This window comes from Micropterus salmoides, unplaced genomic scaffold (assembly GCF_014851395.1).
Source record: "Micropterus salmoides isolate LMB-PRFRI ecotype aquatic unplaced genomic scaffold, ASM1485139v1 Ms_hic_scaffold_22, whole genome shotgun sequence".
Lineage (NCBI taxonomy): Eukaryota > Metazoa > Chordata > Actinopteri > Centrarchiformes > Centrarchidae > Micropterus > Micropterus salmoides.
The window spans coordinates 25079255-25107253 of record NW_024041373.1 but is presented as its reverse complement, the minus strand read 5'-3'; the positions used below and the strand labels follow the sequence as shown (position 1 = coordinate 25107253).

At 39.4% G+C, this 27999-nt stretch overlaps 2 protein-coding genes across 3 annotated transcripts; both read right to left on the bottom strand.

Annotated features, from left to right (window-relative positions):
• Window positions 1-572: 572 nt before the first annotated feature.
• Window positions 573-22697, bottom strand: wipf1b (WAS/WASL interacting protein family, member 1b). Of its 2 annotated transcripts, none has more exons than XM_038737560.1 (9): window positions 22557-22697; window positions 7269-7371; window positions 6864-6993; window positions 6386-6544; window positions 5124-5988; window positions 4635-4735; window positions 4163-4384; window positions 2987-3100; window positions 573-2283 (listed from the first exon to the last, which is right to left on the bottom strand). In XM_038737560.1, the coding sequence occupies exons 2-9, from the start codon at window positions 7326-7328 to the stop codon at window positions 2231-2233; spliced, it is 1704 nt and encodes a 567-aa protein (XP_038593488.1). In that variant the 5' UTR covers window positions 7329-7371; window positions 22557-22697; the 3' UTR covers window positions 573-2230. The 2 variants fall into 2 exon arrangements, with proteins under 2 accessions (XP_038593488.1, XP_038593487.1); XM_038737559.1 differs by lacking the exon at window positions 22557-22697 and adding an exon at window positions 15865-16098.
• Window positions 22698-24743: 2046 nt separating this feature from the next.
• On the bottom strand, window positions 24744-27719 carry ciao2b (cytosolic iron-sulfur assembly component 2B). The gene is made up of 5 exons (XM_038737901.1): window positions 27481-27719; window positions 26545-26624; window positions 26013-26138; window positions 25813-25858; window positions 24744-25331 (listed from the first exon to the last, which is right to left on the bottom strand). Exons 1-5 carry the CDS (start codon window positions 27605-27607, stop codon window positions 25231-25233), a joined length of 480 nt encoding a protein of 159 aa, XP_038593829.1. The 5' UTR covers window positions 27608-27719; the 3' UTR covers window positions 24744-25230.
• Window positions 27720-27999: the final 280 nt, after the last annotated feature.

Below are 27999 nucleotides of genomic sequence, written 5' to 3'. Positions count from 1 at the left end.
CATCATATTTGGCTTTTCTTTACCTTGTTACTCATGCCAAAATTACACTGCAAATCCCAGATCCCAAAACCTACAGTAACTGTTTAAGGATAGGTCTCTGTCAACTCTACTACTCCAAAATCCTTGTATGCAAGAGGCAGTTTAATTATGGGAGAAAAGTAAAATGTCAAACAGTTAGCTAACGGCCTCTGCAAAAGAAAAAAACTATTTACAATTGTATCTCAGCAGAGAAAAATAACAATATCAGATAGTTATTATTGTTACTGCTAGTATAGCTACACAGAGCTACAAAAGACCTGGGGTCTTTCAAAGAGTTTATGAAGTCCCTCAAAACAGGAGCAGCCTTCAACCAATTACAAAAGAGAAATTCTTGATTGCACAACATTACTGGATGAAAAGCATGTACCACCATATTTTTGCCTTAATGCCTTGAAAACAACACTGTCACAATGTTTGGATTGATTATTTATAGGAGAGGAAACCCAAGAACTGCTGATCATTAGAGATAGTTAACTAGTGCAAAGTCTACAAATGACAACATTTAAGATATATCATATAACTGGCTAAAATCATTATATGTATTGTCCAGCTTTATTGCACAAACATGGGAATGATGCATACTGTTCATCTGATGATACATAATAAATCACCTGACCTGGATGTGGACAGTATATTTCACTGTCCTTGTTTGTGTTCAACTGAGCGTCCTTTGTGCAGGAATATTAAATTACTTAAAAAGCATTTTCCAATAAAAGCACATTTCACCCCAGGTAGAGCACATAAAGCATCTTAAAGCATTTTATTTATTGATGTAAATATATTTACTTCCATATGATTGTCTTTAAGAAAATGTTTCTTTGACTAAGACATGATAATAATGTATCACGTATGCAAGACCATTCAAAGCAGTGCTGTGTGAAGCAATAACATATAATACTGCACAGTTCTGAAACATAACTTAAAATAATACAGTCCTTCAATACCACTTGATTAAATCATACAGATACATACACAGGCATTGTGAGTCAAGACAACTTTTAACAAAACAGCAAATTAAGAATCAGTTCTATTGTAAACCAATGCTGCCATAAGATCATACAAGGTCCTTTAAAACATCTCAACCATAAACATTAAATGCATGCTCACATCACATTTCACAACAATCAAACCGTTCGTACCGTTCAGTGGTTCCAACAGAAACACACAGATGTAAAAACACATACTGTGAAGGCACATGCGGCTTTGGCAAATTAAACACCCGCATTTCCCCTGATTTTTAGCGGTGGCAGGAGGTTGTGGCCATTTTTAGTTTAGTTCCATGTCCGTCTATTATTGATGTGGCAATCGAGCTGCTGTATTGCTTCAGATTTTACATTTACATCAGCAGAGGAGATCCAATCCAGTTGAACAAACGTAATTTAAGGCACAAAAGACTAATTCCCTTACCTCTTATAAGCAGCCTGAAATTACAATCCTGAATAGAAAAAGGCACAAGGGAAACGCTGGTAGAGAAAGGAGAGAAACAGCTTGCCCTGCATTGTATCCATGCGGCTCCATTCCAATAATATTGCAATAAGCTTTACCTAATGCTGTCTTTGGTGTGTAAACAGACTGGGAAAGTCACGTGCTGCACGCTAAATGCTGGTTTATAGGTCAAGTAAGAGTGTGTTGTCTTTTCTAAAAGTGTAGCTCGTTGGTAACATAATATCTAGCAAGCAATTTCTGGAGTCTATCAACCACTGTAAGCAAAAGATGAAAAGGTGAATTAGTGGAATCAAGTCAACGTGGATCAAGCTTCATGAAAATATTGTTGTTCTCAAGCGAAATCTGTCTCACAGCAACCGGGTCACCGAAGCCCAACCAAAAAGAATCTTCCAGCCACAGGATGGTTGTAAACCTGAAAATAATACTTTTTTTCTAGTGCCTAAAGAGGTGCAAGTTTTTTTAGTTTTTATCATTATCTGAGCTCAGTGTACCAGAGAATAAACAGGCTTTGGTCTTTGAATGCTGAATCCATTCTGCTGCTACAAAAGGCACATGATGTAAATCTACATTATGAGTCTGTCCTTTTACTTGGTCAACCATACTTCTGGTCCATTTAACATGTTGCAGTCCGTTGATGAACCACATGACGCAGGTAAAAGCACAATGAGCGCAACGGAGAGAGAGACACACACAAAGGGAAACAGAAAAAGTAGTTCCAGGGGTTGTGTTTGCTGCCACATCTTCTTCACCTGGGTATAGGAGGAAGAGGAGGAGCTCCTCTCTCCTTTTTACCAGAACCTAGACAGAAACAAAGGCACAGAGGAGTTTGTATTTTCCTTGGCTTTTCAAGAGAAGATTTTATTTTCTTCCACCAGGTGTCACTGGGTCACAGTGCTGCTGGACATTGGTTTGTCTGCATGTCTGACAGTACATCTCAAAAACTATTTGTAAAAAGGTTGTTAATAGGGAATGAAAAAAGTTATTTTCAAATTTTGTGAAAGTCAAATATAGCAGATGTCCCGTGTTGAGTGAGCTTTTTTTTTTCTCTTGCAATCTCCTTCTGGACATTTCTCAAAACAGGCACAGTATGCATTTTTTATTTTATATATTTCTTTCTGACCACAAATCCCCAACAGGAAAAATTAAGGAACTCATTTCAACCTGCCTGATTGGATAATTATCAAATTGTGTACAGTTGTAATTTTTTTAATTTCATGGTTAATTTTACTGGTTGAAAAAAATCTCTCAAGCTGACAGAAGGGCTCTTTTTTGGTTCCTGAAAAACCTTTTGGTAATAGGACATGGGCAAAAAAAAAAAAAGCTTGCATACCAGAGAGTATCTTGTGCTCACGAGAAACTATCCCGTGGGATACTTTCTGGTTAGCACCGGATACTTTCTGGTGAGCACCACATACTTTCTGGTGCGCACGAGAAGCCCACATCCTCTTAGGGGCTCCTCAGATATGAGATACGTGTGTGTGTGTGTGTGTGTGTGACTGACCTCTGCCATCAGTCTTGGCCATCTTGCTGGGGTAGGTCTTTTGGAAGGGCACGTAGGGCTCAGGTGGAGGAAGGTCCGACACTGGATGAAAAGTGAATCGATACTCCCATTCATCTGTTAATGGAGAGAAATGGGGGTCAGTGGGCACATCATGAATATACAGTAAGTACATTAACAGAAGGACTTTTTCTTCTTCTTCTTTAACAGAACACAAATGGAGGGCAGTGGGTTTGTTTCTCACTTTAAACAGAATTCTTCCTATTTGACACAGCGCAAAAAAAGCAACATAAATACAGGTCATCAGGTTTTTTAGAAAACAGTAAGAGATGTCAACTGGTGCAGAGTAACTAGAGAACTTAGTGTGAGAAAGAAAGTTAAGTTTGGAAACTACTGCTTTCCAGGTTATCTTTTTCAGTAACATGTATCTATGAATGAAAAAAATGTCTTTGGAAATAAAATGTAAACCTTCACATAATTTCAAGATAAAAAAATGTCAAGTCATTCTAAAATATTTATAATTTTTTTATTTAAAAATTGCTGAAAATTAATAAAATGATTATTTTATTTTGTACCACTGAAAATACAGATTTCAGTCAGGACAGTAATATCCAGCACTACAAAGAGTATTCGCTTCTAATTCATCCGGAAATGTGATTAAATACCATAGAATTTTTCAGGAGAAGGATATTTAGGACCCCTTGTCACTTCTTGTCCCACTACCTTCCAAATCAAACTTACTCCCTTGGTGCAATGGGATAAAAACAACACCAATGGGAGGTCAGTGGGTTTCTCTGCCATAGTTTTGTGAGTCCACACATTGGAACTCGTGTGGTAAAAACAACACTGTGGGCAAAGGATTTCTCTTGTAGAGACTAGCAGAGTACTGTCTGTGAAGAACACAGTCAATCCTCTACAAGGCACAGAGTTTATATTATCTGCCTGCAAAGTTAACTCTGGCACACACATGGATCACTGTTTTACTAAATGCTTTTATTTTCCTGAATAAATATACTGCATAAGTACTTTTGCACCATTCTCCTCCTCCTAAGTTTATTCTTTTCTCTTTCCAGGTTTTTGTCCCACAAATTACACTGTGTTTGCTTTCTGCTCTCCATTTCCCCACCAATTGTTTTAATAATACTCAAGGTAAACTAGCACCTTTAGGGATTTACTTACCATGCATCTGGTTGTGGTGAGAGTTTTGGAAGCCGTTACCCATGGGTGGTGGAGGAGGGGCCCCTCCTGTCCCCGGCCTGTCCGGAGGGAGGGGAGGTCTACCGCCAGGTCCACCGCGTGGAGGCTCTGGACCTGGCCGACCAACAGGAGAAGGAGCTGGCGATGACCTCACACTACCCCCACCCATGCTACGACCTGAGGGAGGAGGGGGAGGAAGAGGCCCTTTGGAGGTAGAAATAAACATTGACATGTTAGCTGATGAAAAGTAAAGTAATTCTTTTATGATACTGAGTATCACTGAGATTAGCTTCCATCGAGATCCCGCATTCCCATGAAATATTTACAGCAACTCCTGACGTTAATGGTATTTTCACATAGGAGACACACACTGTATCATAAACCTTTCTCATGTTTTTCATATCTTTGTTTGCAGCAGAAATCCATTGTTCAATTAATCACTCAAGCTGTTCACCTGTGCGTGCTGAGGACGGGCTCCTTCCAAGAGAAGGTGGTCTCTCATTTGGAGGAGGAGGGAGAGGTCCTGACCGACCGGGTGGTGGAGCTGGCGCAAGGCTGGCAAGACGAAATAAAATTTTAATTGATGTATCAACTATACAATATTTGTAGGACAGAAAAACAAACAGAAAACAAACAGTGAAACAGATCTTAGTACAGAAAAAGACAATCAGTGTGCAAAACACCTTTGCTTCTGAAATGTAATTATAATTTTGAAGAACTAACTGTCTGGATACAGAATGAAATTTGAGGTAGGCATACATCTTCTGCCTCAACTCTACAAAGGATAGTTCCCACCTGATGATCTATGTAAGAGTGTGAATGTATACCTAGATTTTACTTTTCTTTACATCTGCTGCCTGAAAGGAGATGCTGGTGTCCACAATGTAACTCATCCATTAACACTTAACAAATATGGATTAATGGTAAAACTTTACCACTGTACCTGTTGAGTGAGCTGTTCCTTTGGGGCAGACGGGGGTTGCTGTGGTCGTCCCCTCCAGCCGGGGAGGGTGGGAGAGGAGGAGGGCCCGGTCGTCCCGGCGGGAGAGGGGGCGCACCCCCACTAATTGAGGAACGAGAGGACGGGGATGAAGATACAGGGGTAGGAGGTTTGGAGTTGACAGAAGGAGGAGGAGGCGGCGGCATATCGCGGGGCATAGATGGCCGATGACCTCCCATAGAAGCTGGTGGTGGTGGAGGTCGGTCGTCAGGAAGTGGAGGCCTCCCTCCAGGAGAGGTCATAAAGGAAGGCCGGCTGCTGTTTGGGGCTGGAGGCGGAGGCCCAGAGAATCCTGATCTTGGCCCAGCTGAGGAGCCTCCTGGTGGAGGAGGGAGAGGTCCGTGCCTCCCTGGTGGAACACTAGGAGGTGGAGGTCCAGAAGCCGGGCTGGGCCTAGGTCCTGCAGGGAGTGAAGGAGGTGGAGGTCCAGAAGCCGGGCTGGGCCTGGGTCCTGCAGGGAGTGAAGGAGGTGGAGGTCCAGAAGCCGGGCTGGGCCTGGGTCCTCCAGGGAGTGAAGGTGGTGAAGGTCCAGAAGACGGGCTGGGCCTGGGTCCTCCAGGGAGTGAAGGCAGTGGGCCTCCACGAGACTGGTTTGGGCGAGGTGTGTTGGGTATAGGAGGAGGTGGGCCACCTGGAGTGTCTTGTCTGGATGAGAGATTTGGCCGGCCCTTGGGAAGATCAGGGACACTGCTACGGACACCAGCAGGGGCTCCTGGGAATTTAGGTGGGCCTCCACCGCCACCAAAGGGGCTTGGCCCACTAGAGCGGCCTCCTGGGGGGAGCACGGGACCTCGGCTGGGTCCTGAGTCTGGAGGAGAGTAAAGGCAACAGTAAAATGAACTATGTTAGAACTAGGCTAGATGCAGTGCTTTAGGTGTTGATTGTTATCATTATCCATCATCCATCCTTTGGCTATATCCCCTGATATCTGTGGGTCACAGGTGGGCTGAAGCTAATCCCAGCTGAGAAGCGTGGTACACCCTTGACAGCTCTCAAGTCAATGACATGAAGCCAAAAAAAGTTCACTCTCCCCAACACATGTAAACTGAAATAAATACTTATCAATTATTAACAACATTGGGGGAACAACAAATAAAGCAAGAGCCCAGTTGAATTTGATCGAAATAATGTAAATCAAAACTTTTGTTTTTTTTATTCCCCTACATAAATCATGTTCATTCAACTTAGTAATTTTTCTTTATTACCATTGGACTCTCTGTTTGCTGCAGACCTCAGTTTTGGCATCCCTCCTGCAAACAGGCCTCCTAAACCAGGAGCCCCGCCACCTCCACCTCCACCTCCGCCACCCCCGCCGCCACCACCTCCTCCACCACCTCCTCCTCCACCAGATCCCCCTTTGGGTTCTGAGAGGATACACAAAAGAGTAAATTAATTGCAGGATACACTTTTATTCATATAATACACTATGTACTGGTGCACATTTGTATAAAGATGTGAAAAGGGATAGGCCAGTGGGGACCCATTAATCATGGAGTCCCACTGCTCCTTGTAAATTATAATTTTTGACCATTTTGGTTTTGTCTGTGCCTTGAGTCGTACTTCGTCATAGTCACTAATTGTTGTTTTACTTCCCCACTGTTGTTTTAAACTACAAACTAACTTTGCTGTTTGGGGACAGTAAAGATACACAAAATGAGTGCTATTAAAGAGGTCTTGACTTACTGTCCAGTAAGGGTTGACTGCGGTCATTAGTAACAGTTTTCTTTAATCTGGCGCCTTTACTAATGTCGGAGAGCAGAGCGTTTCTTCCCTGCTGCTCATTACGGTTTAGATTTGGCTTCTCTGTGTTGGCCTGAAACACAAACGCACATTCAGGAATATACAGTCACTGAAACACAGTAAGCCTGCAGAAATCACCCACAATGAGAGAAAACAAGTGAAGGGGTTTATTACTCTTTTTGTGTTATAATAGTAATAGTAATACATAACAACATTATTGTGTGCAGGTAAAACTGAATGAAAGACAACATATGGCATAACTTATCCACAAGATGTCTCTGCTGAGCAAGGTCAAGAGGACAGAGCAGCAGATCTCACTGGGTGGAGAGACCAGATAGAGTGACTTACAACAGCAAATGTGGGAGGAGGGGGAGGTCCTGGGGGTGGTGGGGGAGGCGGGGCTGGCATCTTCCTCTCTCCACTTTACTGTATCTGCACTGTACTCCGCACCCTGGAGGACAGATAACACACACTGGTATTGCAAGATGTTTTGTTTTGTTTTCAACTCACATTTGTTTATAGCACAAAATATTATTATTATTAATATTATTATTATCAACAATTTGGTGGTGCTCTGGCTTCCTCCCACCGTCCAAAGACATGCGGACTAGGTTAATTGGTGACGCTAAATTGTCCTTAGGTGTGAGTGTGAGTGGGTGTTTGTCTATGTGTGGCCCTGCGATGGACTGGCGACCTGTCCAGGGTGTACCCCACTTTTCGCCCGATGTCAGCTGGGATTAGTTGACGATGGATGGATGGATGAAACAAAAGGAATCCACCACAGCTGAAGCCACTGCTAGAGGTGGGAGATATACCAGTTTCATCAACATCACCAGGGTGATGTTCTGCCACATAATCAATTTTAGCATATTAAAAGTGAAGTGCTTTACTGTTGCTGCATAACAGGCAGGTAGAGGGCTACGCATGTACTCACAGAACTGTAGTTACATACAGTAACTACTGTTTTCTTTGCCAACACAAAGATGTGGAAGGTAATGTTACAAGCAAAGCATGCCAATTTCTCTGTTGTTGGGGGCAAAAACCAACACAAGTCTTCAAAAGTCCAAAAGTCCCACCATCCAAGGAAGTGAAGACCAAGTGGATTAACTTTATTTTTGATGGAAATGTCCCCACAACAAATGGAAAACAAGTTGACAAATGCTTTCCCCACAAGGGCCAATACAAAGCAGATTCACTTCAATGAATTGATACGGACTTAATACTTGGATGCTGTATGTTTAGACATTTTTAAAGTGTTTTTCTGTTTATTTTTGCAGGTTAGCCTGTTGAACTTGCTGTTAACATGTTCGGGGGCTATTGTGGTTAGCTTATATTGTACTAACGTAAGACTGAGCAACAGTCAAGAAAAATTCTGTGAATGAAAGCCTCATTTGAAGCAATTAAATAACCAGAGTAGCAGGTTGGATGTAGGAAACAGTTTTTCATGTGGCTTTTTGTGGATCGTCATACTGCAACCCCAGCTCAACCGGCTTTTTTGTCCTCTGCTCTTGCCGGTGTTATGTCCCACCTTCTGGTGACAGAGTTAGACTACAAGTGCTGTTGAAGCATGTCTGCTGCTGTAAATGTACTCAATAAGACATGCCCCGTGGTACACTGTTGGATTTTACTTTGGGTTTTCTGCGAAAAATTTTTTTTATTTAGATGCCAAATCCTACACCTTGTCTGAGAATTAATCACATTACAATTAATATACATTTTGGGGAAGGCAACTCTTCCCAAAACCCATGTAGGCCGTAGGCCTTTACCCTTATTACCTCAATTATTCCTATTTTGAGCCTATAAACACATCTGTTTTTTAAATAACTTTCTTAATATATGTTCCATTACATTAGGTCATATCGCCCACCCCTAGCCAATGCTAAGGTGATTTAAGGGTAGGATAAGCGACTCTAATCCAATACACATCGTTTTGTCAAATGTCAATGTGGAAATGGGGAAACAGTTTCAGACCGAGCCACACAACAGTATTCCAGCCGTTCCAGCCATAATTTGCGTCTCAGGTAAAGTTAACTGACACTAAGCTTACTTTCTAGTTTGCTAAAGACATGCTGTTGTTGTGATGTTAGCTGTAGTAGCGGGAGAGTTGTAACCATCGCTGTCTGGAGCTGGCGTGCTGGCTCTGAGACCGTCTCATCCTCTCTGCATTAGCTTCACAGCAGCAATTGTAGCGGGAGTTTGCTATACCCACAACCTAGCAAATGTTAGTTACATTACTTGCTGTGTTGTTTTTCACCCTATATCATGGTACCTGTCATGGAATTGGATTCCTCCAGAATAGCTTACTCCACCTTTAAGCTGCAGTTACAGCTTCAACTACATGCTAGCATCTGATTATGTTGAAGTAACCAATGACATGAACTCTTTAAGTCAATACATTTCGTCTACAAGAAGCAGTGGTCACAGAAGTAAATTTCACTTCCTTAATGGTGTCTTGGTGTTTGAGAATCCATTTGCAGGATACAAATTGATATTTTGGGGGATTACTTGCTTGACAGACAGGGATCTCAGCCTACCCTATGATTTTGTGGTACTTTGCATTCAAAAACTGCAAATTCTTTCATATATTTAAGGATGAGTTCACAATAAAGTGATTTCCTAGAGGGACTGATAGTTCAGATACAGTAGACACAGTTTGGGCAGAAAAGATTTAAATGCTGTAAATATGTGAGGAACAACAGGTATAGACCACAAACAGCTTATAGAGAGTTTACAGACAATGACTTACAATAAATGTTTCATCTAAAAAGGAACTTGAGTGTTAAGTTCCCTAAAATATAAATTCAAAACACGCTGCATGTCCAGAGTTTTTGTTCTTTTTTTTTTTTTACAAGGACAGATAGCCGTTTCTTACAAACCATTAACACAATGCAGAGCAGGAAAAATGCTGGATTTCCATTCTGTGTCAATGCCACTGGGAATTGATGACTTTCTTATAATTGTTAAAGCTGCAAAATGTAAATGAATAGGGGTCTCATGATTATATTGGTGCCACTGCCGTGAAACAAAATAAGTTTGATAAGGGTGCAGTTTGTTGACTCAAAATTCAGCGCAACTATAATGGCACTTTCGATTAATCAACAGACACGCGGCTTAAAGAGAAACTGAACACAGCCGATGTTGCAGTGCAGCAGCAGCAGCTTTCTGATCTGATTCGGTGTGGAATTTATCAGCATTTAACAGCCCAAAAACTTAAGTTAACCAGTCTGCCAAACCCCATTACTGACATGAGAAAAGTCAGATAGAGCACTTCCCCATCTAAACTGTATGGTCTGGTTACACATCAGTACACAAGAACAGAGTAGATATTTAGGTACATTTCTTTCACCCATTTTAGAAAAGGGGTTTAGGTCGAAAAATTTGAAGGCATCAAAGAAACACATAATGAAAATGTGACAACTGTAACTGACAAAGATGCATTTGCCATACAAAAGATGCCATGCTTACAGTTTAAAACCAACTTTATTGACACAGAAGGGACACTAGCTATTACTACAGGCCCAGTCTCAGTTCTATAGCATTAATTAATTTAAACTTGTTTTATCAACAAGAACTAACTGCAAGATCATAGAGGTCAGGTAAAGTCTCGCTGAGCTGCACATACAAACTTGCACATTCAAATTCACACCAAAATAAGCCTGCTTCCCCTCACACAAATATTCACTCAGCTCGGCCTCACACTTCATTTTAAGTCACACACAAACCATCCTCTAGGGGCCTCTTACTTCCTGTATGCTGCTGACAAACAGGAAGTCACCATGCGGCTCCAGCACCGCAGCCATCCGGTTGCCAGGAGGATGATACCTTTACATCTCAGCTACGCATCATTTAGATATTACCCCCCTTCCCTTAGACTTTCTTTCTCTCAACTGTGCATCACTCCCTCACTGCATTTGCTAATCACCTCTCATTTCTATTTCTCCCTTTATCTTTTTGGACTATCTTGACGTTTATCATTGCATCTCCTATCATCCTTCTTTTTACAGTCTCTGCCAGTTCCTTCATGGTTTGTCACCCTCCACTGAAAACTAATGGAGACTGCCTCTCTCCTTATGCAATGTTGCTGCCTTCACCTCTTCTGGTGCACTCTGAATAAAGAGAATGCTGTAAAAAATGAACAGAAGAAACCTTGAATGTCTGGTAACTTAAAGAAGGCACCTGGATCCGATGGACTCTGTTCTTGCATTACCTAAAGGTGTGAGCGGTTAACACAGTCATTTAAATTTGCGACTAAACCCAACCTGGATCTGTGAGGTGAAGCATTATAGCGAGCCCAAACCTGATGACAATGACTACCAACAATTACTAAAAGTTTCTAAAGAATTATACAGAATTATTAATGATTAATATTATAATTTTGAGGAATATTTCTGAGCGTTTTCCTGCAACATGTTTGTTAAAGTCCCTAGATGACTTTGATGATTCCCCAACTTCTCTGGCACCACTGACATAGAGTTTAGAGCATGTTGTCATGCTTACATTTAGTCAAAGTACCACTGCGACCAACTACAGCCTGACAGAGCCGCTAGCATACAACAGCAGAATCTGAGGTTCAAGAGCAAACATAGGCCCTCTGATTAAAAGCCTGACAGTTCTGATATAATAATTTATTTAAACAAACACACCGTATTGCTGGTAATTTGTGTACCAAAAATGTTGTATTTTTCATGATATATTGTTGAATTTCTACAGACTTAACAGCAAGAATTTCTCAGAATATATACGGAAACGTTGTACTCTGAAATCACTCACACTAATCTTCCAGCAGAGAACACAACTCACAATTGTGGCACAAACATTCTCACATCAAGATGTCTTCTGCATGTTAACAATGTGTGTCACACATTCTAGATGACCTATTTAATCAAAACATCTCTTAGCACGAACACAGAGCAGGAGGAAAGGTCTGGAGGTGACAGCCAGGAGCACGACGGAGAGACAGAATGAAAGAAAAGACTGACACATACAGTTGAATGATGTGAAATCAGCACAAAATCTAAAACTTAGTCTGAATATGAATGTGAGGATTCCAGTTCTCTACCACAAAATGATGTTCTCATAGATTGTGATGGACACACTATTTTTAACTGTTTGTCATGTAAAAAAGTTCATTAACTGTAGTGCTGCAGCTGGTGAATACACTCATTATCTTTTCTTTTGGGTAATCACTTCTTGTTCAATGTCAAAATCAAATTAAAAGCTCATTGCAAGTCAACAGAACCTAAGATGGGTTAAATTATTGTGACCAGCAGCCCAAGAGCCAAAATTCAATCACATTATGATATAATGATATAAAGCAGCGAAAAGTGTGAAACAGAAAATATTTGGCTTTTTAACTTCAGTAATAACAATGACTAAAGACGCAATATATAAATAATTAAAGTTATATTTCAGTTAAGGCAATGAAACAACTATGGTTAGGGTAAGATTATGGCAAAATAAGTCAAACTTTAACCTAACAGGAAAACATCACTCAAAGCAGCAAAATGTCTCCACAAGAGCTGACTGTTGAAGCTGCACTGCAGATTTAAAGATTTAAAGCCAAATGCACATGTGCATTTTTCCAGTGTGCCAACAATTACAGAGGTTTCTATTTGGCCTCCACCGTGATTGAAACCCCTGTGACAGAGAAATCTATTTCTATCACTTTGTACTGGGGGTACTTTGTGCATTTGCAAATATGTAGACTATTAATTAGTATTGATAAATAGAACTCACTGAACTTTCAGGGTAGGCTAGTCATCAGGAGGGTTGAGAGTGAACTCAAGTCTTTCTTTAGACTATGGTGACAGTCGATTAAACATGACTTTCACAGTTTTGATCAGGATATTGAGACTAACACAACAACTCATTTCCTGCAGCAGTGATGAAATGACACTGGCACAACTGCAGATGAAACAACAGCAGATGCAATCAGGCAGTAAGACAGGAGTCAACGAGACTGAGTTTCTTAAGTATTGCAAGGGAGGGAGACTGTAATGGAAAGCCCCATCTTGGTTTTGCATGGAGGACAGTTGCCATTTTAGCCACAGTCACTCTCTGAAAGCCAATTTGTACATTATTTTTCAAAATGTAATAACTGGAAACGGCAAACTGACTCCATTTATGAGGTGACTGTCAGCTTCAGAAGCAGCTCTGAGTGAATGCAGAAAGACATCCGCCATAGAAAACAGTGTGTTGAAATTTAAAACGCACCACACAACTTCACACACAGCCTAATATTAGCTAAGCATTCACAATGGCTTCTTTGACAGACGCAGAGAGAGAGAGAGGGAGAGACAGATAGGGGGAGAGAGAGTAGTAGAGATGGAGGGAGAGATTGTGGATTCCAGGGTGTGGATCCTTTGAAGAGACACCGTCCACACACACTGAATAAAGTTCACATATGTTTCAGTTTACAAATGGTCATAAAAAAGGCTTCTTCATCCTACCACTGAACCTCCTGTGCTCCTCATTACAGTAACAGCACACAAACACATATACAGTATTAAACATGTTCTTTTCCAAACATCACACATGGATAAAATCAGACGTTGAATATCTTCTTATACTTGAGTGCAAAGATACATGGCTGATTGGATTTATCTCTCCTGTTTTGGTAGCTTGTTAAGTGACAACAACATAGACAATGCCTGTGTGTCTCCAAGTCATTGTTTGCTTATTAGACGAAGGAAGATTGTAAATCAAAATTGGTGTGTTCACACTGGCAAAATGCTCACTCTACATGTGTCACATTGGTTTTAACTATTAAATCAATTTAAATAAGTGTGTAGTGTGCTTACTTAATATTTTAGAATAACTAAAAAACACTGTATGTTCAGTGTAGCAACGTGGTTTCCACAGGGATAATGGTAGGTGGGAGGGGAATATCATTAAGTAGAAACCTCCCATCATGTTTGACACAACTTCACCCAAGCTCTCAACAGCTCAACAGCAAACGTTAAGGTTCCAAAAACAATGAGACAAATCAAACACACATTGTGTAATTCAAAATATGCCTGTCTCCACTGGAGGAAAGAAAACTTCATGGTGCTGCTGGTCATTAGAAAGTTCAAAATCAAAGTTGATTTTGAACATGAACTAGGGGAAAAGGTAATTTTAGATATTTTGAATGAAGTCCAGGGTAGTAATAAATGTGTCTGCTGTGCAGGAACAGTGCTGAGTGGCAAAGCTAACATCCTGTGGTGTGTTCACATGCACTTACAGACGCACACATAGTTTCTTATGTGGTTCTATTACTGTTGTTTTAGACTTCGACTCAGCAGGTTAATTTTACCTCCTGAAGAAAGGTTTACATATGAACGTCTTCTATAGAAGGGCCCTTGTGTATTTGTCTTATTAACTTTTGGCAAGAATTTTGTGAGTGCATGCACATTTCCTCTCTTGATATCTTGGTATCTATTATGTGCTGTGTAACCAGATGTGACTTAAGTACTTTAAAATATGGACATAACGTTTTAGAAGAGGTTCTATTACACTTTAATATACAGATGTTTCTAAACATGATCAAACCTGGCACATCAAATCACAGAGCCACATGCAATGTAACCACCTTTACCGTTTTTTTATGGCTTTCCTCAGTGGCATAAACCACTTCCTACAAAAGAACACAGCAATACAATACCTTATACTTTGGATTACACTGCAACAAAAGATCAATTTCTTAAGTCAATGTGATTTTCATGATGGTTTTAAGGTTTGACTTTTAATTTCAGTAATTCTAGGTAATCAAAATGCAATTATCAGGTACCCCGGTGCTCTCTGAGCCTCACCAGGTGCTACAGATATGAGATGGATGGTATTTAAATCTCACTTGTTCATCTTTGTTTCAGGTTTAGTCCTAATATCTATCTTAGGTGACATGCCAAAAAGGCTAAATGAATACCAGTCAAGCCCCCTATACTTCTCAGGTATCTGCTATAACACTGTGACCAATGAAATCAAAGTCAAACATGGCAAGAAAACACTGTACATATCCACATTACACTCATCAGCTAAAACATATCGGATGTAGATGCAGCATTTAAAAATACTCACTGCATTTTTGATTATCAAATGGTTGCAGATTCATTTTTGTCAATCAACTAAAGCAAGCTTCACTGTAACATAGAATATGACATTTTTGAACATTGCATGAAATCGGTCTCCTACTCCCTCATTTGGCGTGAATGATTGTGTTTCGCCACCATGTCCTGACACCACAGTACCCTCTACTTTCTGTGTAGGCGTACACCTGATCCGATGACTCTGGTGTTGGTATCAGAGATGGGGTGGAGGTGTGACAGAGACAAGGGTAGAACAGAACTGAGAATGTGGGATTCCACAACCCTGATCCCCATCGTGCCAAGTTTAAAACAAAACGTTAAGATTGTTATTAAAAAATACGCAGAGCCTCGTATGCACTGCCTAGTTGGTTAAAAAGCCAATTTTCTTTGAATTGGCAGTTCGTCATATCATCCAGGGTACAGTGATAGCTAGTTAGCAGACAGTGGATCCTCTGCTCCAAGCATCCCGGATGGAAATAAAATATGAGTGTTTCTTGTTCCGCTTTAGATATTTTTCAGTGTAACATTAGAAAAAAAACCCAATAAAATTCTACTTCTACATATTTTTAAGACTTTTGAAAGACTTAATTAGATTGATGAATTAAATTCCTTCAAAGATTTTAACGATCCATGGAAACCCTGCTAAATGATTAATCAATCTTACTCTAATACATGCAGCAATGCTTATCAGCAGTCTTTTTAAAGATCATTTCTTCATAATTGCATCGCCACAGGCAAGAAAATATAATTCCAAATGTGGCCATCAGACTGGAGACTTATTAGGTAAGTTTTAAAAGCCACCTTTTCTTTTGACTTTTGTCACCAAAAGACACCCCTACTAAGTATTTTGTACCTCTAAAACATGGACACAATCTACTTACTCAATCTGTGTCCATAGAAGAATCAGCAGTATGTTCAGAAGACAGTAGAAGAAGCACCTTAGGTCGTTCTTCATAAAAATGCAAAATGTAAACAACAGCCACATACAGCCAAAATCAGAAAAAGCGGAAGAACAGCAGCAGCTAAAAATCTTTTTAAAACATTCTGCACTAAGTAGAACTTCTTGATTCCTCTTCCTCTAAACTTACATCTCACATTCAGAGAAGTCCCACTTGAACACACGCAGAGCTCAGCCTATATACTGCACACACCACTTCCTCCTTTCAGTTCCCCACCTGGGTGAGGGGGGAAGGGTTCCCACTGAGGCTCTGGATGAAAATGAAGACCACAACAACAAGGTTTTAAAAGCTGGCAAAATATAAATCCACCACGTTTCAGATATCTGTGGAGCTCATTCAGGTAGTAGTCAAATAAAATATAAAACTAAAATGCATTCAGAGTGAATGAATCCACCAAGGCAACACAATATATCGGATAATAAAAAGTCTTTAATCTTTTAAATCTGTTTTTTTATATTATTTTTCATTTTGTTACTTTTGATATACTGTACATGTTTCTGACACAAATTAGTCTAATTAGTAAAAAATGCATTTAAAAAATCATTGTTTATTTAAAAATACATTACTATAAAATATTACACTTCATTAAAAAAAAAAAAGCAGTACCAGTGTTACTATAACCTTTTCAGAGAGTAGTTTTGTGTTGGTTTTCATTTGTCAATATTGCAATAAATACACTTTAGTTTACACATAACCCTGACTTCCTGTCCTCTTTTGCCCCAGTTTTATTTCAAATATTGTTGCTCCTCCTCCCCCTAGACTTAACATCCGGAGGAACGTAACAATTATTGCTATATATGAAAAAATTAATTTTAATTGAATCAAAATTTGACCAGCCAGTAGTTTTTTTATTTTTGACATTTATTTACCTTACCACGTCTGACAAACCAGTGTATTTCGTCAATGTGAAAATCATCTACTCAGTCTTGCCTGAGAGATCATGACTGATGCTTGTACTCACTCTATTCTTGCTCTCTATTCATATTCTGGGAAGAGGAAAAGAAAGGAGAGCTCATGATGTCAAAAGGATGAGACATCAGAGCAGAACACGGATTGTTCACTTGTTTGTTGTACACACAATTAGCATGAGAGACTGTGACCAGGCTGCATACTGATGACCACAATGGAGAAGTAAACTATGACTAGGAAGAAGTAGCTGCAACTACTACTACGACAGTAGAAAACATTTTGTTTAGGGCTGCATATCGCTACTGTACTTGGAATTCATTCACCTCAAGAGTGGATTTTCATCAAAAAGCTTTCAAACATCACATCATGTATAAAGAAAAACAAAAATTTAAAAAGGAAAGCCATCTCCAATGTTTTATTGTTACAACTGACAGTGAATTGATCCCAGTCCTGCTGGACGAAAGGGTTAGTGTAGCACCACAGCAGCCACTTCCTGTGCTCTCAGTGTCACACTTCCTGCCTCGCAGCACAGTCAGCGGCAGGCTGCCAACCAACCAACCATCGGCTTTACTTCAACACATTCCCTCTTGTCTCCTCTTTCCAGCCAACTACAGCACCAGAGCTGCATCTGAAAGAGACACCTTGGCTTTCTCCCTGGACTCAGCTCTTTTTCTTTACCAGGCTCTGGTCTCCAGTGAAGGGAAAAGGCGTGTCTGGGCTGGTAGTTCACTTAACCATAACAAGGCCAGTATTCCCCACAGAGGCCATTGCAATTGGCTAATGGATAAAAAATTGCTCACTCTGTCAAGTCAGCACCCAGCAGTTACACAAAACAAATGTGCAACAGGAACTTAATGTGACTCCACATGTAAAACTACAAGAGCCTTTTCAGTTATTCCATGTGTTGGAAGTGATACCAGTAAAATGACTGAGAATGAAACAAACATCCCTACACCAACAATAATTCCACATCCCCCTTAAAGAAAGTCAGTAAAAAGAAAAAAAAAAACACATAAAAAGGTTTATTTCTCAGAAATATGAATTATTTCCTGAATTACCTCATCAAAGTTTAAAAGAGAACAAGAAAGCCCAAATGTCAAAATCACTGGACATTTTTCTAACCCTTCATTTTGATGGTTGGACAAAGTAAACATAACATTACATTACAATACAATGCCATTCACTAAGTAGAAATTTTGTGAAACTAAAGTGTTCAGTTTTTCTGTGTCTTCATTGTTATCATTATTTTTTCTTTTTGCTGAAATGCAGTTTTCAGCATGTATGTGTCGTTATGTCTGAGATGCCCTTATTGCATTACATCATACTGCAGTATTAGTGCCAAGTCAGCTTTAAAGGAATAGTGCGACATTTTGGGAACTACGCTAATTCAAGTTTGATAAGAAAGATGAAACAGCAAATTGCTGTCTTTACACTATGTTTTTTGTATGAAAAATACAAACAAGATATACCCAAAGTTATTAATTAGTGAGCTTCAGAGGTGCTGACCGTCCAATTTTAAATTTTACCTTTTGACAGAGCCAGGCTAGCTGTTACCCTGTTTCCAGTCTTTGCGCTAAGCTAAGCTAAGCTAACTATCCGCTGACTGTAGCTTCATATTTAACTCACTGACGTGAGCACGGTATCAATCTTCTCATCTAATTCTCTACCAATTGCCTTTAACAGAACAAAAGCCTAACATCATAATGTATATTTTCAGAGAATCAAAGGGAAACTTGCAGAGGTACAAAGAGGTCACTGCCAAAAAATTTACTTGCAAACGCTGAATCATTACGTATTGTGGCAAAGGGGAAAAAAATATCAAACATCTAACGTTAAAATGTACAATTTACAGTTCTGACTATTTATTCTAAAAAGCTTCACCAAACTGGTATTTTAGGCTGTTGTATTGTAGTGTGTTTGAAATTTTACACATGCACATTCCTCAGAATCATACTATTATAACTGCATTTCAGGTCTCTCAAACTTTCACACGGTATTAGCTATATCAAAATTATAGCCTGGTGCTGCAACAGGAGCCGGGCTATGTCCTAATATTATCACTGTTTCCTCTTTGTGAACGATTGACATCAGCACCAGCCCTGCAGAGTCCCTGTGTTTCAACAGACTCTATGAAGTAATGTCATCAGGCTCAATTTTTTATAGAAGTTTTTGCATCTCACCACAGAACCTGGAATGTGGTAGTCCACATCGTTAACACAGATCTAACTACCCTAAACGACCACAAAAGGACACAGGACAAGAAAAGAGAAATGGTATGTCACAGTCACATGAACATTAGAGCAGCTCGCCTGCAGGCTAGCCAGTCACTTAAGAGGCTTTGTGATCACATATCACACCACATCTGACTCATATACTGTAGGCCAAGCAGAGATGCCACAAAATGTCATTCAAATGAGTCTATGTGAAAACTAACTCTGAAATGTACAACCAAGAATGATTCAAATGCCAAGACACACATCCTTAATAGTGGTGAATTTCCTCTGGCTACACTTGAAGATCTTCAACTGATTCATTTTTATACTATATTCATTATACTCATTATACATGTATCACATTTTTGGTTGTTTTTTTGTTTTTTTTGATGAAACCCACATTTAGCTTTAAATGTAGAGGTGTTGGAGAGAATAAAAATGTGTCAGAATCGTTTGTGTTTAAATTATGTCTGGCTGTTGATGATTTTGACCTGTTGCATTCACAGCTTATGATGAGTTTCATTGTTGGATGGACAGAGAGATGGTGAGATCACACAGGAAACAGAGAGCTAGCACTTTATTGCATTATGTTTCTGCTACTACCCACATGTTAAACAAATGCACATTCTATCCTCTAACTGCAAAATGTGCTGTTGTGTGATCTGTCCGTCTCTGAATGCATAGTAGGAAATGATGAGAGGCTCTTTAGAACATTTAACATTAATTTCATGTGAGAACACAAGATAAATTTGAGTAAATGAACAAGCCTGGCAGATCCGGCTGAGATTCTTCCAGCCCCTCACTTCCTGACAGATGCTGGGTTCATCCCACTGCGCTCCTGAGGAATGCCAAGAACTCTGAGCTACAATGAACTAAAACTAGTTCTGTGACAAACCACATGAATGAGAACATAACCAGAGGCAACATGAGCATGTAAACAAGGCTTCTCTCTGCTGTGCAGTGACCAAACATCAACACGTTTTTTTTTAAAACCCTAACATAAAACTGATGTTACTGAACAGCCTCTGCACAGAGCTGCTGCTAGTGACAGCCAGCAACATGAACCAGCTAAACACAAAACACAGAGAGACCATGAGTCTATAGATAGGTTCCTTATTATTTCTCTAAAAGAGTTTAATGGGTTTAACTAACAGTGTGAGTCATAAAACCCGTTGACTGTAGAGAAATCAGTGATGTCACCCATAGTTTATCCAGAGACTTTTTTGTGGCATTAGATAAGGTTTGAATCAGTGCCCTCTTTCTTAGTTTGGACTCCTAATTCGGACTGGCAACGTCATGGCCATGTATGAGCTGAGACACCTCGCAATCAAGGCAAACACGCAGGCAAGATTCAAAATCGTCTCTAAGACCGACCTACATAGGATGAAGTGAAATTACTTGATGTTTCTATGGCTGAATTTAAAAAGTCGTAGTTGGGGGTGGCAGTATCCCCTCCTGGTTCCTCCTGTCGGCATGTCTGCATAGCAGTAAGTGACCTTGAGAAAGACGGTGAACGCCAAACTGTTCCTGCTGAGCCTCACATGGCTATGTGTGTCCTGTTGAACAGGTGAGATCTTATGAAGACATATGGCAGTGGGTCCAGTTCTGACAACAACAAGTTTGTTTATTTTAAATATAAATCAAAAAAACAAATTAGCTTAGGTGACACTGATCCAGGAACAACCTGACAACAAACAGGGACTGTTTCTGTAACACTTCACACAAATGTCAATACAGTCACACCTTTGGGAGTCAATAGTCCATTTAAGTCTATATGACTGCAATTAACTTGCGTAAATCCATCTTTGTCATCATGATTATAACTATTCAAGTTACTCTTTATTTATCTTGTTCAGGATAATCCGTACTATGGCCAAACTGCACTGAAGCTTGCTTCAAAAATCTAATTCACAATTCAAGTTGAGATGTTTGAAAAAGTTTTCTAGAGCTGTAAATAGATGACTCAATCAGCGTCATTCATTTGAGAGACGCCTGAGACAAATTATCTGTGTTGTCGAGTAGATTTGTAAATTTAGTAGATTAAGTCAAATCTGACTAAATCTTACACACGCAGGCACAAGATGAAACGAATATGTGGTATTAGTTATTGTGCAATAAGCTGGGTAATGTAGAGAGCATCTTAGCACTGTGCTTGATTCAAGTTGGCTCCACACCACCCTAACAAAGTGGTGTTTAGTGGAGCCCCCGAAGCTGAGAGTGTAAATGTCGATCAAAGTATGCAATAATTCAGTACAGTTTATTTTCTTTCAGTGTAATCTCATTTTGATGATAAGATCACACCACAAATAAAGACAACAGCAATGAAAACTAACAAAATTAGTTGTGTTTTACATGCATGATAAGTTTCATCTGATGTTGCTATCAGAAAATATCCTTTATTGAATAGCTGAAATAAAAATCACTATATATAGTGATAAACGAGCACATTGCATCTCCCACATCAGCCAACTACACGGCACCCATTCTGCAAAAGGAGAACTATTCAAAACAAGTAAGAAGTGTACACTTGCACAATATCATCAAACGTTAATCCAGCTATACGATGAAGCAGCCAAGATCTAACTTTAACAGTCCAAACAGGGCTAAAACAAGCCAGCTGTGGTATCTGCACAACTGCTATGTAAGAAGGTGTGTGGACAGGCCGAGTGAAGATATATTGGCATGTGTTAACTCTGAATTTCTCCATTCAAAGAAAGTAGTTCTCCGTAAACTAAATGTTTATAAAACTAGCTCGGTCTTAGAGCAATGGTGTGTCTATGTAAATGCATGGAGAGTAACTGCTTACAGCCAAACAGCATTCTGTCAAACAGGTTGAGAACAAACACACACATACTGTATATACATACTCCACATGTTGTGGAGGATCTGTCCAGCTGAAGTCAAGAGCATTTCTTTGTGTGTACACATGTGAGTGTTTGTACCCACCAGTGGTCCCTACTCCCTACAAAGCTCTCTGAAAATAAAGCCCAAAAATGTGAAAACAGTGCAACCCATTCCCTCAGCTCTCTCTCTCTCTCTCTTTCTGCAACTCGCTTGGCAAAAACACATGCCTTATGTTCAGCTTGACTACATGTGGCAAGCTACATCCTCACAGCAGAGTAGTCTATGAAAACACAGGAAGTTTTTAAAGAAAAACAGTCAATACAACACTCACATTGACCATCATTTGTGGATTAAGAAAGGACAAACCTTGGCCTGTTACCAAAACCCCTGCCAGAGCCCTGTACCAGTTTGCAAGACATTTGGGACCGACTAAAGGCTTCTTTAGGCGGTGAAGTTAAGAGTTCGTCTCAATTCCTTCGCCATCACTGCTTGAATCGGTCCCAGCTGCTTTCTGGAAGATGCCAACTTCTTTTTTTCTTGTAAACCGAACTCGGGTCTCACGGTTTCCGCTTCACTAAAGCTATTTTCCTCACACGCACGCAAACACAAAACTTGGACCAAACTTAAAATAATGTTTGCTTAACCTACCTCTGTATGTGTGAAATGCTGTGCACGGCTAAATATCGTCCATCGACCGTCAATATACTGTGGTTGGTGTTGAGGACCTCTGTGCAGCCAATCCTGAAGTCTGCAGAGGACTGGCAGGCAGACAGGCAGGCCAGCTAAACTGGCCTCAACCAGAGCGTTACATACACTGGGTTGAGCAAAGTCTCTTTTGCAGAACACCATATGAGGAAATAATTGTTTAAGGGGAAGAGGAGATGCACGATCCTACTAACACCATAGGATAAATAAAAAGTCATCTAAATGGCATAAATTACTGAAAAACGTTTAACAGGAATGTCTCCAAGCTCTGGTAGGTGTAGCTAACTATATGTAATATTGTAACAAATGGCCAGGCTATGTATTATATTAATTTGGGTTTATTGTTTACAATAAATTATCTTAGCTAATATTCTGATTGGTCTTGCTAAACTCATAACCCTTAATTTTACTGAGCGAAAATAAAATGTTTTTAAACTTGCAACAGCAAACAGTGTCAGCTACAGTCTTAACTTGCCCCTGAAAACTACTCAACTAAGGCCCTCAGCTAACAAATGGTCTGGTCTGTCCAGCCCTGAATAATGGCCACCTCCCATTTCAGAGAGCTAAAAATGTACTGCTATTATAAACAGCAGATGTTATTGCAAGTACACAGAAGTATCCTGTATTTTGTCTTTGTCAGGGAGCTTGTTACATGTTCCGCTGGCTCCTCTTAATCCCCTGATGACCGTTTTAGTTGACTAAACTCTGTGAATGCACGGCTCTGGCTTCGGCTAATGCAGCTGTGCCGGCTGGTTTTCTTATCCGGGGTTTTAGCAGTGATGCAATGTTTCCAGATGTGGAACAAGAGAAAAAAATCTTTATTAGGCCAGCCTGAGGAACAACAGTTATTTTCCTCCTGCAAATATATTTGTCCATGTCTGTAATACTAATGTAGAAGCTCAATGGTGTGTATGCGGCACTCAGTGGTCTTTATATACTTATTTCATCACTATATGTTGAATATGTTACCTATACTCTTTGGGTGAATTTACTGTTTTATACTTAAATATAATTTTACAACACAACTTATAGTATAATTTATTAGTGTAGGCCTATTTAATTTCATTATCTGCCCAGAAACACTAAACTATTCGTGCATTTGGAGTGCCACCAAGTAGCACACTCAGAATCAAGATTGTCAACAGTGGTATTACATAACCATGACATTTGTTTATTTATTACAATAAAGGCAACAAAATGAATGTCCTTCAGTTTGTTTACTGTGAGGTTATCATTCTTGAACTTGAACATTAAGATTTAAAATTACATGTATTTGGCTTAACGTCTGTCCAGCTAAAGGTTAAAATAAGTGCATTTAACCTGGAGGAACAAGATCAAGCTATTATGCTTATCAAGACAATATTTTGGTTTTTTTTGTTTATTGCTCTAGGCTTCTGAGTCAGCTAAACCTATAGCTAGGAAAACCTAGCTATAGAGTGAGTTCAGTGAGGTGGAAGTGGGTGGATAAGCATGTTGGGCAACTCTGTGCTGTGGTGTGCTCTGCCAGATTTCCTCCTCAGATGTGATGGACAGAGACTTCTCATAATCAGCTGCCACCACTGAATTGCAGGGATAAGATAAGGGCACCTCCTGCTGGACTGAAACTAGACTCTAAATATAGTAGAGTAGTAGACAGCCTTAACTGTAAGTATTTACAATGTGTTTAACCACTGGTATTTGTCCAACCCTTTTACATACATCACCCACATCTACAGCCTCAAAAACAACCATACAGTTGAATGAAGCCCTCTCTGACAGCGTCATCAACACTCGCACATAATAAGCTTCACAAACACAAGCTTTTTTGCCGGGCTGCTGTAATAAACTGCATTAGATTATACATGTGTAGAACACATCAAAGCACATGAATCAAGGATTAAATTATATATATCTGTATCTATTCATTTAAATTCCCCAGGGGAAAAACTCAGTTCTGGATATATGCAAGGATAAATAGTAGATTCAAAAATAGTGGGTATTGTCTGCATTATGAATTAATATGTCACCAGTGGACAAATATAGTGTCATTCATAAATTATTTATACAAACTACACTCAAGACAACTTGTTTTCTGAGGAAAATGTTTGTATCCCTGAAGAAATAAATCTTGAAAAAATGCACACGGACATATTCATCATTTAATTTTTATTACTAATCTGTAAATTTTTAATAAAATGTCAAAAGCATTAATATTATAAACAGGTAAGGATCGTTGCTGCATACGTAATGGATTTAACAGATTTAATAAAACAGGAATTACACTGAATGACCTAATGGGTTCTCATCTTTTTTTACAGTGACGACCCCAAAATTTATAGATGGAAGTATAATTTCTCTGCTTTGTCCAAACAATACTGCATTGTGAGTAACAGTTTCTATTACTCTCTTTAGGTGGACACATTCAAGAATGTGTCCACGAAACGCCACTGAAACAAGCTGTATGAGCTCTGCATGATCCTGACTTTGACCTGCTGCACACATGTCCACCAGGTGCAGTTATTCACACCTAGATGGGTGAATAGAGAGCTTGGCAGACACATCTCAGCTATCAAAGAGCCAAAAAGTTCGGTTGTCAATCAGTAGCTAAAAGCAGGAGATGACAAAGCTGATTGGCTGGTCAGATGCTTCTGGTGGACAGGCACTGGTTGACCACCTCCAGCAGTGAGGAGTTCTCCAGAGCTGCTGCCACTCTCTCTTTGTCTGCCAGCTGTTTGTTCACTGCACATACAACAACATATAAAGAATATAAGGAAAAAAGTGCCTAACATTTTGAAAAAAAGTCTTCACATTTAACAATGAGCAGAAATATTATACAGTTATATAATACAATAATATTATTTCAACTGACTAGTCAAGTCAGTTTATGTATCTAGCACAGTTTGAAACAACCAAAGTGCTTTACACAGTAAAAATGGAAGTTAAGTAATAAATAATTATCATTTTGCTGACACTTTTATGCAAAGCGACTTACAATTGCTATATATGTCAGAGGTCACTTGCCTCTGTAGCAACTAGGGGTTAAGTTTCTTGCTTAGAGACACATTGGTGGATGTCAACAGAAACCATGTCTTCCACACTAAAGGCATATGTCTTATCCACTGCTCCATTGCCACCCCTAAAGTACAGTGGGAAATATGATCCAATATCCCATCACGCCTGCTGTCTCTCTGTGATCTTTTTTTTTTTTTTTTTTTTTTACCTGCTTCCTCTGAGGCGTGAGTCCCGGGACTGATGCGGACATCAATCTGAGTATAAACAGAATAACACTAAGCATTTAGACTGGAATTGAACAACAAAACACTAACACACAGAATAAATATGTTGCTCATATTAGCCGACACTCAATCACAACAATCAAAGGAGGTGATGTTAAACGTGCACCAACACTAGCAGACATACTTTGAACCTGTCTGGCAAGGAGCGTAGCAGCTTGACTTTGATTGACAGACCAATCAGTGTTGCCATGCTGCAGTGTGGGATGGTGGGTGTGAACTCAACACTAACATTGCTCTCTGCATCATCAACCTGAGAAAGAGATGGAAAGAGACTTAATAAACATATTGAATGCAATTCACTTGTGCAATTGAACAGTTCAGTAAATGTGTCTTTACTTGTTAAGGACGCTGAGTGTTACTGCAGTGAGATAAATGTTTCAGGACCCTAGCAATAAAGTAAATAATGCTTATTTTGTTTAAGAAGGCTGGAGTATGAAAGTTAGTTTACCTGTTGAATGTCATTTTTTAAAACACATTACTTATTTTAAAAAACAAAGGTCAATAAGGGACAGAAAAATGGAGTTCAAGTCCAACCCTGTTTTAAATTAGGCACTAAATTAAAATATATTGTTAAGTTCATTATAGTGTATCTTGCTTCCCCCCATTCAGCCAGTAGTAAACCTAAAAAACCCCGCACATAATTAAAAGGTGCATACCTTGACTCGGACTTGCTCCACCACATTGAGTTCCTCCAGAGACAGAGGATGCTCTGGGTCGTTGATGGATCTGATCAGATGTAACTTCAGTTAAAGAAATTAAGACAACCTAATGGAAACAATACAAGTCCTGCCTCTATGTACTGCACTCTAATGTTGTCAGTATGTTATTATGTATTATGGGAAACAATATTTCAGTGCTTTTTTGTTAAGAGTTATATTATTGGACATTTACTTTAAATAACCTAAAAGCTAGGCCTGCAACTAACAGTTATTTTATTTGTCCATAAATCTCTTTTTTTTTTTTCCTCAATTAACCGATTAGTTGTTTCGTCAATAAAATGTCCCAAAAAAAATTGTTAACATGTCTGTTAGTGTTTCCCAAAGCCCAAGATGACGTCCTCAAATGTCTTGTTTTGTCCACAACTAACAGATATACTGTCATAGAGGAGTACAGAAACAAGAATACATTCATTTTAAAGAAACTGGAGCTTTCTAAAAAATGAATGCCCATCACAACTTCCTAGAGCCCAATCCTCAAAGTGTTAATTTTGTTTGACAGTCTAAACCTTCAAAAGATGCTCAAATTACAAAGACATGAAATCCAGAACATTTAAAGAGCTGTGACCAGAAAATATTATATACATATATATATATATAACAGTTTTCAATGTTGATTAACTACTGTCTGTCTAATCACTTCAAATTGGTCAAATAAGTTGTGTTTACCAGACATATACAAACATTATTGCTTGAGAGATTTAATAAAATATGGCTGATATAAACTGGCAGTGCTCTCATGTACGTTAACATCTTCTTAAGTGATGCAAATGCTAGTAACGTTAGCATTGTGTCCATTAGCGTCCGTTAAAATGAAGTTTAACAAACGCACAAGAAATCTGTCATGTGTAAAACCACTTTACACAAACAGGATATCGAATATTTCTCTGTCGTCGATGGGATCGTGGACATCTTCATCTTCGTCTTTCGCTGTCAGCACCCTCTCCCCCGACCGCTGGAAAATCACAGGGTTTGCGTTCTCCAGACGGGTTCCCCCAGACATGTTCACACCTTAATTTAGTCCACTTTAAACAATAAATTAATCTCGTAATGTCAACCAGTGGTGCTGCACTACACACTCTGCGCAGCTAAACACCAACAGCACAAACACTTCCTAGAATTACGGAAAGCGATAGAGTCCACACGGGCTCATGAAGAAAGTCTTAAAGGGACAGTCCACCCAACATTTGCATTTTTAATAAATTACGCAAAAAAAAAAGTAAGGAAATTTGTGTTTGGTAAATTATTTCTTTGCCGTTCTTTGTTGCTTCTTGGCAATAAATCCTATACCAGTGGTAAGCCTGTTTGTGTCCCTTTTAAATGGTGCCACATTTGTAAGGATCATGCATTTGTGGGATGAGAGCTGAGTATGTGGGTTGCTCCAAATTTTGCCAA

Coding starts and splice junctions, on each gene's coding strand:
- wipf1b (XM_038737560.1), bottom strand. CDS start 7,328: ATGCCAGCCCCGCCTCCCCCACCACCCCCAGGACCTCCCCCTCCTCCC. Junction 5,989..6,385: donor AGCAAACAGAGAGTCCAATG/GTAATAAAGAAA, acceptor ACTCTCCTCCAG/ACTCAGGACCCAGCCGAGGT. Junction 2,284..2,986: donor GGCCAAGACTGATGGCAGAG/GTCAGTCACACA, acceptor GTTTCTGTCTAG/GTTCTGGTAAAAAGGAGAGA.
- ciao2b (XM_038737901.1), bottom strand. CDS start 27,607: ATGTCTGGGGGAACCCGTCTGGAGAACGCAAACCCTGTGATTTTCCAG. Junction 25,859..26,012: donor CCTTGCCAGACAGGTTCAAA/GTATGTCTGCTA, acceptor GTTTATACTCAG/ATTGATGTCCGCATCAGTCC. Junction 25,332..25,812: donor TCACGCCTCAGAGGAAGCAG/GTAAAAAAAAAA, acceptor TTGTATGTGCAG/TGAACAAACAGCTGGCAGAC.